At 41.6% G+C, this 14568-nt stretch overlaps 2 protein-coding genes across 5 annotated transcripts in view; one reads left to right on the forward strand and one right to left on the reverse strand.

The window, feature by feature from the left end:
* c2cd2l (c2cd2 like) overlaps positions 1-2739 on the reverse strand; it is a 50555-nt gene extending 47816 nt beyond the window's left edge. For 2 of the 4 annotated variants that reach the window (XM_090187094.1, XM_021619001.3), the window contains exon 1: positions 2567-2739. The gene's annotated coding sequence lies outside the window, so the exon portion shown is untranslated. Of the gene's footprint in view, positions 1-1776; positions 2041-2566 lie in introns of those variants that run through there. The other 2 variants (XM_090187093.1, XM_021619003.3) reach the window with 2 other exon arrangements.
* dpagt1 (dolichyl-phosphate N-acetylglucosaminephosphotransferase 1) lies at positions 2392-14190 on the forward strand. Its single transcript, XM_021619005.3, has 9 exons — positions 2392-3520; positions 3648-3768; positions 6353-6566; positions 6919-7065; positions 7235-7319; positions 9880-10068; positions 10244-10331; positions 10521-10676; positions 12749-14190. The coding sequence occupies exons 1-9, from the start codon at positions 3366-3368 to the stop codon at positions 12812-12814; spliced, it is 1221 nt and encodes a 406-aa protein (XP_021474680.1). The 5' UTR covers positions 2392-3365; the 3' UTR covers positions 12815-14190.
* The last annotated feature ends 378 nt before the right edge of the window (positions 14191-14568 follow it).

The following is a 14568-nucleotide window of genomic DNA, read 5'->3' on the forward strand; positions in this document are numbered from 1 at the left end:
TGTTGTAACTGAGTCAGGTTTGTAGGCCTCCTTGCTCGCACACGCTTTTTTCAGCTCTGCCCACAACTGTACTATTGGACTGAGGTCAGCGCTTTGTGATGGCCATTCCAATCCCTTGACTTTGTTGTCCTTAAGCCATTTTGCCACAACTTTGGAAGTATGCTTGGGGTCTTTGTCCATTTGGAAGACCCATTTGCGACCAAGCTTTATCTTCCTGACTGATGTCTTGAGGTGCTGCTTCAAAATATCCACATAATTTTCCTGTCTCATGATGCCATCTATTTTGTGAAGTGCACCAAGTCCTCCTGCAGCAAAGCACCCCCACAACATGATGCTGCCACCCCATGCTTCACGATTGGAATGGGGTTCTTCGGCTTGCAAGCCTCCCCCTTTTTCCTCCAAACATAACGATGGTCATTATGGCCAAACAGTTCTATTTTGTTTCATCAGACCAGGGAACAATTTCTCCAAAAAGTATGATCTTTGTCCCCATGTGCAGTTGCTTTTTTATGGTAGTTTTGGAGCGGGGGCTTCTTCCTTGTTGAGCGGCCTTTCAGGTTATGTCGAAATAGGACTCATTTTACTGTGGATATAGATAATTTTGTACCTGTTTCCTCCAGCATCTTCACAAGGTCCTTTGCTGTTGTTCTGGGATTGATTTGCACATTTCGCACCAAAGTTCGTTCATCTCTAGGAGACAGAACGCGTCTCCTTCCTGAGCGGTATGACGGCTGCATGTGTAACGGATGTGAAACGGCTAGCTTAGTTAGCGGTGGTACACGCTAAATAGCGTTTCAATCGGTGACGTCACTTGCTCTGAGACCTTGAAGTAGTGGTTCCCCTTGCTCTGCAAGGGCCGAGGCTTTTGTGGAGCGATGGGTAACGATGCTTCGTGGGTGACTGTTGTTGATGTGTGCAGAGGGTCCTTGGTTCGTGCCCGGGTATGGGCGAGGGGACGGTCTAAAGTTATACTGTTACACATGATCGCATGGTGTTTATACTTGCGTACTATTGTTTGTACAGATGAATGTGGTACCTTCAGGTGTTTGGAAATTGCTCCCAAGGATGAACCAGACTTGTGGAGGTCTCCAATTCTATTTCTGAGGTCTTGGCTGATTTATTTTGATTTTCCCATGATGTCAAGCAAAGAGGCACTGAAGGTTTTTGAAGGTAGGCCTTGAAATACATCCACAGGTACACCTCCAATTGACTCAAATGATGTCAATTAATCTATCAGTTCTAACGTCATGACATAATTTTCTGCATTTTTCCACAGTCAATTTAGTGTATGTAAACTTCTGACCCACTGGAATTGTGATACAGTGAATTATTAGTGAAATAATCTGTCTGTAAACAATTGTTGGAAAAATTACTTGTAGATGTAGATGAACATTGTAGATGTTCTAACCAACTTGCCAAAACTATAGTTTGTTAACAAGACATTTGTGGAGTGGTTGATAAACGAGTTTTAATGACTCCAATCTAAGTGTATGTAAACGTCAGACTTCCTGTTTTTTTCAGGCTTCCTCAGTGATTTTACCCACGCGCAGCTACTGCTGGTGGAAGGATTGGAACTTTCCATGGCATTCAGCCATTGTCAGGCATATGCACACATTTTATAGAAATTAAGGCTTGTACAAGAATATGTGTAACATGTTTTAATAGAGCAGAATATAGCGATCCTGTTATGCCAGTCATAAATTGGCAACACAACAGCCTGATAATAATGCAAACTAACTAAAGTATTACCAAAGGAGAGGAAAAAGTTTAACCTACCGCTGCCCATACAGTCCAACAGCAAGTGCAGTGGCAGATTTAGGCATAGGCGGCATGTTGTCGGGGCGGCATGGGGCACCCACACAAAATAAATAAATAAACAAATTAAATAAATATTCCGAAAGGTGACATTTGCGTGATCCGTTTTCTATCGCTCACTTGCACGTCACGTCAATAATATCATGTCACCGTGTGGGACTGTGGGTCAATTAACCTTGTCGGAGTGGGCGCCCTGATTTTAGTTTGTGAGCTAGGCAGGCTACTGCCTGGAAAGGTCTCCCACTCAGTACAAAATGGGGAGGGGGCGGGGGTAGGTTGACCTCAGGTCTCCCCACTGGAAGCCCGAGGTAGGGGGAGCGCTAACAAAGGTGCGCACCTCTGACTTTGTACAGTACTGATGCAATTAGTAATTCAATTCGTTGTGCAATTTAGTTTGTGTGTTTCTTGTTTGTAGTGCAATAGTGTAATAATCAGGTTATCTTCTTTATGTGTGTAATTCTATCTGTGTGATATAGGATTTGTGCAATTTAGTTTTCGCCCAGGGAGCCATACAAGCTAGAACCGCCACTGAGTAAGTGTCATTGTATACAATGACATCGGATTTACGATACATTCAGAAACGAAGAAGAAGAGTTACAGCAAACTTCCGTGTTACCCTGTAATGCGTCCGTCTGAAACGGATTAAAACCCATTTTCGATCTAAATGAAGAGGTCTAATTTTGATAGATAGTGAAACCAAATACGCGAGAAATAATTGTGAAGAGAGTTGTCACATTAATAATAACCTTACCAGGGTTCACATAACCGGAAGTAGACGTGGAACTTCGGTTGTCCCCATAGAGAATGATAAAGGCTTCTAGTAGCTAAAAGGTTATTTCCACCATTTTAAGTAGTCAACTGGGTGGTATTTCCAACTTCATTGGCTGGTCCTTCCTGATGACCATGTTGAGGTCACGTCCAACCGGGTCATCAGGAGGGATCAGCCAAATGTGAAGAAAAAACATTGACTACTTCAAAATAGAGATTGCCTCAATAGCGCTGCTCGTGCGCTCACAGACGCCATAATGGATAGTACATAGCGATGCACTCTCTAGCATTCTCTATGGTTGTCCCACCGTTCGACTAGGAACTACTGAGCTAAACCTAGGAAAGAACAAGAACTGAGAATATAGGGATTGTCGTTTTAGCAATCTGTATTTTTCTGATAATATGCATGTCATTTCGCGATTCCAATTATTTAACACATGCTTCGGTAGAGGATTCTGCGAATGCTGATGATGCAAAGAGAGACAGTCTGTACCAGCTAGCTACCTGTCAAATCATTTAGCTTTCCCTTTTAACTAGCTTGCCAGATAAACACAACTTTAGTTTCTAGCTACTATTGTTAAATTGTTAAAGCTCATTCGCTCAATATGAAGACACATTATGTGGGGTTGTTGACAGTGTAAGCTAGCTTGCTCAAAGTTTGAGGGTCGGCTTGAGCTAGTTAGTTAACTTGCTATCACATATCTCTAGCTATCTAACACAGGTAGTTAGATAGGTATCAGATATAACCTCATCCAGGCAAGTCTTAAGAATATCCAGAAAACATGTCGCCAATTCCTGTCCTACCCCTTGTTATCAATGGGTGCATGTCTGCACTTGGGTCTTTGGCCACATTAAAGCTAATTCCAGCCTTCAAAGACCACTTCATCTCAGCCAGACTCTATGGGATGGATCTCAACAAAACGAACAAGAAGGAAGTGTACGTTTATCAATATAAATTGTTTACCAATGATCTACTATCCAATAGCCTATGTTAATCTATTTTACATTGGCTAGTTGTTTGTTATGGTTTTGTCCTGACTTATTTTAATTTCTCCTCTTTGCAGGCCAGAGTCTCAGGGCGTCATCAGTGGGACCGTGTTCCTCATTATCATGTTCTGCTTCATCCCCGTGCCTTTCCTCAGCTGCTTTGTAGAAGAGCAGTGCACTGGCTTCCCACACAATGAGGTGGGTTAGGGAACTGGGGGAGTTAACTATACTGTACCTATTATTCTGTCTGTTATTTGTTTATTTGTATCCCCATTAGCTGTTGCAATAGACGGTTTGGTTGTTTAGCGATGTGATTGAGAAGCTTAATATCAAAGATGTTTAAAGTTAAACCACACCCTTACTGTACCCGCATGACCTGTCACTATAAAAGTGGTGTGGCGTGACATACTGTCTGTACTTCACTTGAACCCCACAGAGGTGGAGGAATGACATGAAAGCTTGGCGACCCGTTACTCTACTTAGAGAATCAAGGTTACATCCATAACCCAACGTTGTCTTTCGTTTTTGTACTGGGTCGCCAAACGACCTATGGGAGATGCTATTCCAAAGAGGGGGATAACTCACCTTTTAACTTAGTCCCTGGGATGTCCTTGCATCCACCACAGGATGCAATAGAATATAATTACCCAACAGGGTACCATAGAATTGCAACGGTGGTATACAACTGTATAAGCAAGCTGAAAGTTTCATTACAAAATGAGGTTCAAGGTTCACATTATGCTCTCTTATCTGGGTTGAGAGAGCATATCATGTCCAAAACTACAGACCCCACTGATGGTGATTCTGTAGTACCTCATGAAAGTCATCGGTGTTGCTCAACTTGCAGCAGCAAAGGCCCTTCTCAACAGCGCCCATGAAGTGGCCATACCCCTGGTGTGCTTCCGCCCCGTCTGTAGTTGGTCTACCTGCTGCAGCGTAACCCAATGTGCTTTGAGACAGCGTGCCTTTGGTGTTCTCCTCATAACACACAAAAAGCTGTTCTGTTTGATGAACAGTTATTTTTGCAGCAAGATAGGCACTCAATGCCCTAACCGGACAAAGTGTATGCAATTCATGACTCTCCTGTGGAGAGGCGGGTGAAATGTCGCTATGATTAAGGGCTGTTTAGTGTGTGATCATGAAAGCACCTTAGGTAAGACTGCTTGATTTGGCCGAAGCACTGCCTTAGATCCATCTTCTGCTAATGTGAGGCATGAAGGATGGGTATTAAGCACATGTAATTCTTTAACACGCTTGGCTGAAACAATAGCCAATAGAAAGGCATTCTTGACTGAGAGCTCACATAGCTCTAGTGAAAACCGTGGCTCAAATGATAATCTCAGAAGTGATCGTAGGACAACATCTAGCTCCCAAATTAAATGTTATTGGTCACGTACACATATTTTGCAGAAGTTATCCCAGGTGCAGCGAAATGCTTATGTTTCTAGCTCCAACGGTGCAGTAATACCTAACAATACACACAAATCCAAAACATAAAAATAAAGGAATTTAGAATTATCAGAACGAGCAATGACAGTCCAGAATATAAATGTGTATGATGGTGTGTATAGACATGGACAGTATATAAATTGAAAAGGTGTTAGTTATAGGATGAGACTTGACTAGAATAGAGAATATAGTGCACTTGGAAAGTATTCAGACCCATTCACTTTTTCAAAATTTTGTTACGTTACAGCCTTATTCTAAAATAGATTCAATATTTTTTTTCCCCTCATCAATCTACACACAATACCGCATAATGACTGGGGCAGGTAGCGTTCTCCTGGCATCCGCCAAACCCAGATTCGTCCATCGGACTGCCAGATGGTGAAGCGTGATTCGTCACTCCAAAAAATGCATTTCCACTGCTCCTGAATCCAATGGCTCAGTAGTGAGTGTTGCCACCGAGGACAGGTGATTTTTACGCGCTTCAGCACTCTGCAGTCCCATTCTGTGAGCTTGTGTAGCCTACCACTTAGCGGCTGAGCCGTTGTTGCTCCTAGACGTATCCACTTCACAATAACAGCACCTACAGTTGACCAGGACAACCCTAGCAGGGCAGAAATTTGACAAACTGTCTTATTGAAAAGGCGGCATCCTATGACCGTGCCATGTTGAAAGTCACTCTTCAGTAAGGCCATTCTACTGCAAGTGTTTGTCTATGGAGATCGCATGGCTGTGTGCTGATTTGATACACCTTTCAGCAACGGGTGTGGCTGAAATAGTTGAATCCACTAATTTGAAGGTGTGTCCACAAACATTTGTATATATAGTGTAAACATGAGTGAAAACAATACAGTATGTCACTGCCTTTTATAGTGACAGGTCATGTGGGTACAGTAAGGTTGTGGTGTGAGCTAGCTAATTTTTGCCATATTTTTGCCATATTAGCATAGACATCAGTCCAACATCTTAAAACAAGAGATGGTATCAAGAACAAGATAAAACTAACTAAAACAAGCCCCCTACGGTACCCACATGGCAGCTTATTGTCATTGTTGCTAGCTATCTGACCATCCAGAATCACAACAACACATGGACTTCTGCCCCATTGAAGCATGCTAATTGTTTTTAGTGGCGTTGTCAGCTAACCCATCTATAGCAACAGGTACTCTTCTTGCGGACCACACAAAACATGATACACAAAAATCAGAGACTGCAAGACAAAAAATACCAGACAAAGTATCTCTGGCCTGTTTTCAGGATTTGTAGCACACAACATTCGTAATGTGACAGGCTGACATTGCTCAACATTTCTGCCTGCTTGTCCTGTCCTGACCAGTTTGTCCAGCTAATTGGCGCTCTACTCGCCATCTGCTGTATGATCTTCCTGGGTTTCGCTGATGACGTGTTGAACCTGCGCTGGAGACACAAGCTCCTGCTGCCCACCATAGCCTCCCTGCCGCTGCTCATGGTCTACTTCACCAACTTCGGCAACACTGTCATTGTGGTGCCCAAACCCTTCAGGCTCTTACTGGGGATGCACTTGGATCTGGGTGAGTGAATGTCACAATAAAAATGACAGACAGGCAAACACAACGTCATCTGTATCACATATTTTGTTTGGGCACAATGCAAATTTCTCTTGAAGTTCCACTTAGTTTGCACAAAGCCACAGGAGAGCTGGATTATAAATATCCATAGTGTTTCTTCAGGCAAAGCTGGTTGAAATTATATAAATTCCAACTACTTTACAAACAGTATATCTGTTTGTTATCTGGTTGTAATGACGTCATTTCAATCAGTTTTACCCGCTGGCAGTGTTGTATCAATTTCACTAACATTGTAAGTCATCCTCCATGCTTTGTTGTACATCTTATGCTGATTGATGTTCTCTCTTCTCTGTAGGTATTCTCTACTATGTCTACATGGGCATGCTGGCAGTTTTCTGTACTAATGCCATCAACATCCTGGCAGGCATCAACGGCATCGAGTCAGGACAGGCACTCTTCATCTCTGGCTCCATCATCATCTTCAACCTGCTTGAGCTTGGTGGTAAGTGGCGGTTTTCTATCTTTCATCAACATCCCCTGTTCTCAGTGCTTCAATTATGTGTCTACACATCCTACCAAATGTTTTTTTTTTTTTTAAATCAAGGAACCTTTCCTGGTCTAATATATAGAAATGTGGATGTAATTGTGCACACTCTTTTTGACTTTTGCAGGAGACTACAGAGACGACCACATTTTCTCCCTTTACTTCATGCTCCCGTTCTTCTTCACAACTTTAGCACTTTTCTACCACAACTGGTGAGTTGGAGGTGCTGGCCGTGTCTGAAATCTGTCTTGTCGACTACTTACTAAAACGACATACTCTGTACTAATTGTACTACATACTATTTAGCACGCACTGTTTAGTAAAAATGAATGCAGTAAGCAACAAATATCAAAATACAGTACCTTCAGAAAGTATCTATACTCTTTGATGTATTCCACATTTTATTGTGTTACAGCCTGAATGCAAATTTGATTAAATACATTTAAAAAATCTTACCCATCTACACACAATACCCCATAATGACAAATTGAAAAGATGTTTTAAGAAATGTTAGCAAATTTATTGGAAATGAAATGCAGATATCTCATTTACATATCTCATTTACATAATTATTTACACCCCCTACACATGTTAGAATCACCATTGGCAGCAATTACAGTCGTGAGCCTTTCTGGGTAAGTCTCTAAGAGCTTTGCACACCTGGATTGTACAATATTTCACATTCTTTTAAAAATTCTTTAAGCTGCAAGTTGGCTTTTGATCATTGCTAGACAGCTATTTTTAAGTTTTGCCATAGATTTTCAAGCCAATTTAAGTCAAAACTAACTAGGCCACTCAGGAACATTCAATGTCATCTTTGTAAGAAACTCCAGTGTATATCTGGCCTCATGTTTTAGGTTATTGCCCTGCTGAAAGGTGAATTTGTCTCCCAGTGTCTGTTGGAAAGCAGACAACCAGGTTTTCCTCTGGGATTTTGCCTCTGCTTAGCTCTATTCCCTTTCTTTTTATCCTAAAATACTCCCTAGTCCTTGCCGATGTCAAGCATACCCATAATGTCACGCCCTGACCATAGAGAGGCCCCGGGTTCTCTATGGTGTTCTAGGTCAGGGCGTGACTAGGGAGGGGGTGTTCTAGTTTTCATATTTCCATGTTTGTTTTATTGTATTGTTCCCAATTAGAGGCAGCTGATTGTCGTTCTCAAATTAGGGATCATACTTAAGTTCTCCATTGTTCCCACCTGGGTTGTGGGATATTGTTTGTGTATGTGCTTGTTGCACCACGTAATTTTTAAAAAAATTTAAAATTGTTTTGTTGGAAGTTTCACTGTGAAATAAGATGTGGAACTCAAATCATGCTGCGCCTTGGTCCGTCCATTCTAACAACCGTGACGCATAACATGATTTCATCATGCTCAATGTCTGCTTATTTTATTTTTACCCATGTACCAATAGGTGGCCTTTGCGAAGCATTGGAAAACGTCTCTGGTCTTTGTGGTTGAATCTGTGTTTGAAATTCACTGCTCGATTGAGGGACCTTACAATTAGCTGTATGTGTGGGGTACAGAGATGAGTCATTTGAAAATAATGTTAACCTCTAAAAGTCTAAGCCGTTGGGGAGGGGGGGGGGGGGGGTCCTATTAAGCTAACATATGGAATTGTTTTAAGATGGTCATACCATGGCTCATTTAGCTATTTGATTTAGAATTGTAGGACCCCTTTAAGTATCAAAACAAATATTTTAAGAACATGTTTTGATAAAATATAGAATTTGGCTTTTACTACTATAGCCCATAGAAATATATTGAATAACGCATTCATAAAGGCAAAAAAGAAAGTCACAAAATAAGTAATTCGGTTTTGAAGTGTCTCCTGTATTTAGGAGATATAAGAAAGCTCAGGAAATATATATATTTTTTTTGACACACATTTAACCCCTTATTTTTTGGGGCACAAAACTACCTTCATATTTCCATTCATGTGTATTAGTTACCTTCAGACAAGTCCACTGAGACTTGTTGGGGTAGTAGCGCAAAACGGAGAACACCATGGTGTTCATGAGTCTCTTCTTTTTGTAGGCCAAACCGTTCGGACGCTACAGACGTTCCCGTGAGAAGAACGATTTTCGATATCTCTAATGGTCTGACAAACACCGCTGTACCTTGGCCCCTTTCCACTGCAGATGCGGAAGGCCTACATAGGCAGATGTGGTGGATTGAGACTGAGTCCATGCAAAAAAAACATATCTCTAGCTTAAACTGACAGATTTTGATGGGTATTTCTTTATAATGTTATTTAGATTGACACACATTGCCTATTTATTGACCCTATTTATTCATTTCAGCTTTTCATTTTTTATTAATTTGTAAACATTTCTAAAAACAGTTTTACATTCAGGCTGTAACACAACAAAATGTGGAAAAAGTCTAGGGGTGTGAATACTTTCTGAAGGCACTGTACTAGGCTCACACATCCTAAGAGTATGTCATCTAATGCGCATTACCGCCATTTGTTCATTTGGGTACAGTGCGTCTCTTATCTCATTATCAGCTGTCAGATGTCAAAAGACAATTCTCTTCCTCAAAAGTGTGCAGTTAATTCTGCTAAATGAAAAACCGAAATTAGTTTAACAGCCTGGCATTTAAGCAAACTCAATTTTTTTTAAACTATAAAACATTATTTTTTGCATACCTAAAATGCCTACTATTTAGAATGGTAGGTATTCAAGACACGGCTATTGTTTATGGTGTTGCTGTTATAAAAGCATGTTGTAAATTATTGCCAACATACACTAAATGTGTTGCCTTTACTACAGGTACCCTTCATCTGTGTTTGTGGGAGACACCTTTTGCTACTTTGCGGGGATGACCTTTGCAGTGGTAGGAATCCTGGGGCACTTCAGCAAAACCATGCTGCTCTTCTTCATTCCTCAAGTGGTCAACTTTGTCTACTCACTACCCCAGCTATTCCATGTAGTACCCTGTCCCAGGCACCGCCTCCCCAGGTAACACTACAGCTCTTTCTCCCTTACTCCTATGATAGCATTGATATAGTATACATATCGTATAGTACTTTTGATACAATTCCATTATCTTTTCTTTTCAGATAATCCCTTGTTTATAAATGTGATCCTCATTGTGTGTTTTTTTTTTCCTCCTAAATGTGCCTGATGCATGAAGACTGAACCCAGACACAGGAAAACTAGGAATGAGTTGGTCTAAATTCAAAAGGAGGGACCTCTCCAAATTGGGAAATCTTATTTTACAGGTAATCAATATGTACACATGTTGGGGTATGAATTTGACATTTATTTGGTTGTCCAAAAGAGTGAAATCAGTGCAAATGTTTGACTTGGGTCAGGTAGATTGATATGAATGAAAGAAAGCTTTGACTTGAGTGGATAATGAATGACAGTGTGTTTATCATTTGTGCTGTTGTGTATTTTTCACCCATCAGGTGGCAGAGATGCTGCGGGTGCTGGAAGTGAAGCGTGGACAGGAGGGCGATGATGAGTTTGTGGAGTGCAACAACATGACCTTAATAAACCTGGTGCTGAACATACTGGGACCCACACACGAGAGAGATCTCACCACCATCATGCTACTCATACAGGTATCGACAACGGGTTTCTGAGTCTAATTTCTGAGTCAAATCAAATTGTATTAGTCACATGCGCCGAATACAGGTGTAGACTTTACAGTGAAATGCTTACTTACTAGCCCCTAACCAACAATGCAGTTTAAAAAGAATAAGAAATAAAAGTAACACGTAATTAAAGAGTAGCTGTGAAATAACAATAGTGAGACTGTATACAGGGGGGTACCGGTACAGAGTGGGGGCACCGGTTAGTTGAGGTAATATGTACATGTAGGTAGAGTTATTAGTGACGATGCATAGATGATAACAACAGAGAGTAGCAGCGGTGTAAAAGGGGGGGGACAATGCAAATAGTCTGGGTAGCCATTTGTTTAGATGTTCAGGAGTCTTATGGCTTGGGGGTAGAAGCTGTTTAGAAGCCTCTTGTACCTAGCTCCGGTACCACTTGCCATGCGGTAGCAGAGAGAACAGTCTATGACTAGGGTGGCTGGAGTCTTTGACAATTTTTAGGCATTTCCTCTGACCCCACCTGGTATAGAGGTCCTGGATGGCAGGAAGCTTGGCCCCAGTGATGTACTGGGCCGTACGCACTACCCTTTGTAGTGTCTTGTGGTCGGGGGCCGAGCAGTTGCTATAACAGGCAGTGACAACCTGTCAGGATGCTCTCAATGGTGCAGCTGTAAAACCTTTTGAGGATCTGAGGACCCATGACACATCTTTTCAGTCTCCTGAGGGGGAATAGGCTTTGTCGTGCCCTCTTCACGACTGTCTTGGTGTGCTTGGACCATGTTAGTTTGTTGGTGGAACTTGAAGCTCTCAACCTGCTCCACTTCAGCCCCGTCGATGAGAATGAGGGCGTGCTTGGTCCTCTTTTTCCTGTAGTCCACAATCATCTCCTGTGTCTTGATCAGTCATGAGTGAACAGGGAGTACAGGAGGAGACTGAGCACGCAACCCTGAGGGGCCCCTGTGTTGAGGATCCATGTGGCGGATTGTTACCTACCCTTATCACCTGGGGGCAGCCCGTCAGGAAGTCCAGGATCCAGTTGCAGAGGGAGGTGTTTAGTCCTAGGGTCCTTAGCTTATTGATGAGCTTTGAGGGCACGATGGTGTTGAACACTGAGCTGTAGTCAATTAATAAGTTAAGGTACATTTTTATATATATATATATATATATATATACACATACAAAATTATCTATCTATATATATATATATACACATACAAAATGATCTGAACACCCCTTTAAATTAGTGGATTCGGCTATTTCAGCCACACCTGTTTGCTGACAGGGTGTATAAAATCGAGGACACAGCCATGCAATCTCCAGAGATTGCAGTAAAATGGCCTTACTGAAGAGCTCAGTGACTTCCAATGTTGCACCGTCATAGGATGCCACCTTTCCAACAAGTCAGTTCGTAAAGTGTCTGCCCTGCTAGAGCTGCCCCGGTCAATTATAAGTGCTGTTATTGTGAAGTGGAAACGTCTAGGAGCAACAACGGCTCAGCCGGGAAGTGGTCGGCCACACAAGCTCACAGAACGGGACGGGTTCCAAACTGAGTTCACTACCGAGTTCCAAACTGCCCCTGGAAGCAACGTCAACACAAGAACTGTTCGTTGGGAGCTTCATGAAATGCGTTTCCATGGCCGAGCAGCCGCACACAAGCCTTGGATTACCATGCACAATGCCAATCATCGGCTGGAGTGGTTTAAAGCTCGCCGCCATTGGACTCTGGAGCAGTGGAAACACATTCTCTGGAGTGATGAATCACGCTTCACCATCTGGCAGTCCAAAGGACTAATCTGGGTTTGGCAGATGCCAGGAGAACGCTACCTGCCCCAATGCATAGTGCCAACTGTAAAGTTTGGTGGAGGAGGAATAATGGTCTGGGGCTGTTTTTAAAGGTTCGGGCTAGGCCCCTTTGTTCCAGAGAAGGGAAATCTTAATGCTACATTATAGACGATTCTTTGCTTCCGACTTTGTGGCAACAGTTTGGTAATGTAGTGTATATGAAGCCCCTTTGTGAGCATTTCTAAGATATCTTTGACTAACCTTTAACGCATAATTCATATTTGTCTCTGTCTCAGGTACTGGGGAGTGCGTTGGCTTTCGGGATCCGCTATCACCTGGTTCGCCTCTTCTATGACGTCTAGAGATGCCACAGCTACAGAGAGAAAGCTGAGAGACTACAGGGAGGGATGTCCAACTATGCTGGACCAACCACGTCTGATCCATGATGATGATTTTGACTATTGATTCCTTGATTATTGCTTCACCTATCCTTCTCTGCTTTAAAATGGATCTGTTTATAACAAGACTGACAGCTGAGGATGACCTCAGTTCTTCATTGGAAAAAGAACAGGTGAAAAAGCATGCCACTCAAAGGCATCACAATTGATAGAATTGAGGATCTGCTAAATTTACTATTTCATGATGAGCAATTAAGCACTAAATTAATGGCAATCATACTGTTGTGAAAAGAAAGGCAAGAGGTCCATGTACAGGTCAAAACCCAGTCTATATTGAGGATGTCTACTCTTTGTGACAGACACATTGCATATGGAGGGATTGGGAGGATATTTTTGAGTTATTCTCTGAGGGGTTTAAAGTGTTTCTTTAGGCTTAGAGGAGTTGAGGGTGGAGGGATCTCCAGAGCAGTAGTGGTGAGATTACAAGGGCTAGATGAAGGTATTATCAATTAGGAGGTGAATTTTTATGAACAAGAAGGACATGGAATGTGAACTTTTCTCAATTTATAATGTATTTGTAAGCTTTGCCTTTGTAATGCTAATTTGTTTTGACACTGGACAAATCTGCTGGTTGTAGGAATGTAAATACAAGTGTAAAAAAATTGAGTGACGTTTTACTCTTGCAATGGAATACTCCAACCAGGAAGTGCTCAGAACAAATAATTTCCTTTCTGAAATGGTTATTTAATAATTTTGAGACACTGAAATAATGCTGAATACAGTCACTACTGCTATTTCTAACCAGAAGGTTTGAAACGTTCCTGTTTTTTGAGGACAATATTCTAGGTGTACAGAACCACCTTACAGTACATGATTGGCCAAGACAGAACATGGGGCTGACTCAGACAGTACAGTATGAATGAAGACAGTACAGCAGAGAGGAAGAGGTGAAGCTAGAGGTTTTAGTCCGGCCAAAATATGTCCACAAACATGTTTTTTATTGCTAATTTGCTACCTGAGGCTTATAGACGGGTATGCTGACATCACTAAAAAGATGCGCACGATTCAATGGAGTAGAAGTCCGTGGCCTTGTTTGAGTGGTAAGCCTGAAGCAACCAACTGCAGATGAAAGGCAAGGAGTGAAGTCGGTGGAGATGCATCTACCACAGCCAAAAGTCATACACTGTGGTTTTCCAACAGCAAGGATCAGTGCAACATGGCAGTGTTGCTATTGTTTATACAAGTTTTTCTTTGTAATGTCTAAATAAACAAGTCTCCAACCCCCATATCACACAGTCATAAACTGTAAATAAACACTGCATTAGGAAAGTGTTCAGACACCTTGACTTTTTCCACATTTTGTAATGTTACGCCTTATTCTAAAATGGATTTAAATGTTTTTTCCCCCTCATCAATCTACACACAATACCCCATAATGACAAAGAAAAAATAATACATTTTTGCACACTTATTAAAAAATATATATACAGTGACTTGCGAAAGTATTCGGCCCCCTTGAACTTTGCGACCTTTTGCCACATTTCAGGCTTCAAACATAAAGATATAAAACTATTTTTTTTGTGAAGAATCAACAACAAGTGGGACACAATCATGAAGTGGAACGACATTTATTGGATATTTCAAACTTTTTTAACAGATCAAAAACTGAAAAATTGGGCGTGCAAAACTATTCAGCCCCCTTAAGTTAATACTTTGTA

The sequence above is a fragment of the Oncorhynchus mykiss genome, chromosome 10, assembly GCF_057628025.1.
Source record: "Oncorhynchus mykiss isolate SJ-2025 chromosome 10, ASM5762802v1, whole genome shotgun sequence".
Lineage (NCBI taxonomy): Eukaryota > Metazoa > Chordata > Actinopteri > Salmoniformes > Salmonidae > Oncorhynchus > Oncorhynchus mykiss.

Excerpts from the sequence above, each read along its gene's own strand:
- dpagt1 (XM_021619005.3), top strand. The coding sequence starts at position 3,366 with ATGTCGCCAATTCCTGTCCTACCCCTTGTTATCAATGGGTGCATGTCT. Across the intron at positions 7,320-9,879 it reads GCACTTTTCTACCACAACTG|GTACCCTTCATCTGTGTTTG; the intron begins GTGAGTTGGAGG and ends CCTTTACTACAG. Across the intron at positions 10,069-10,243 it reads CCCAGGCACCGCCTCCCCAG|ACTGAACCCAGACACAGGAA; the intron begins GTAACACTACAG and ends TGATGCATGAAG.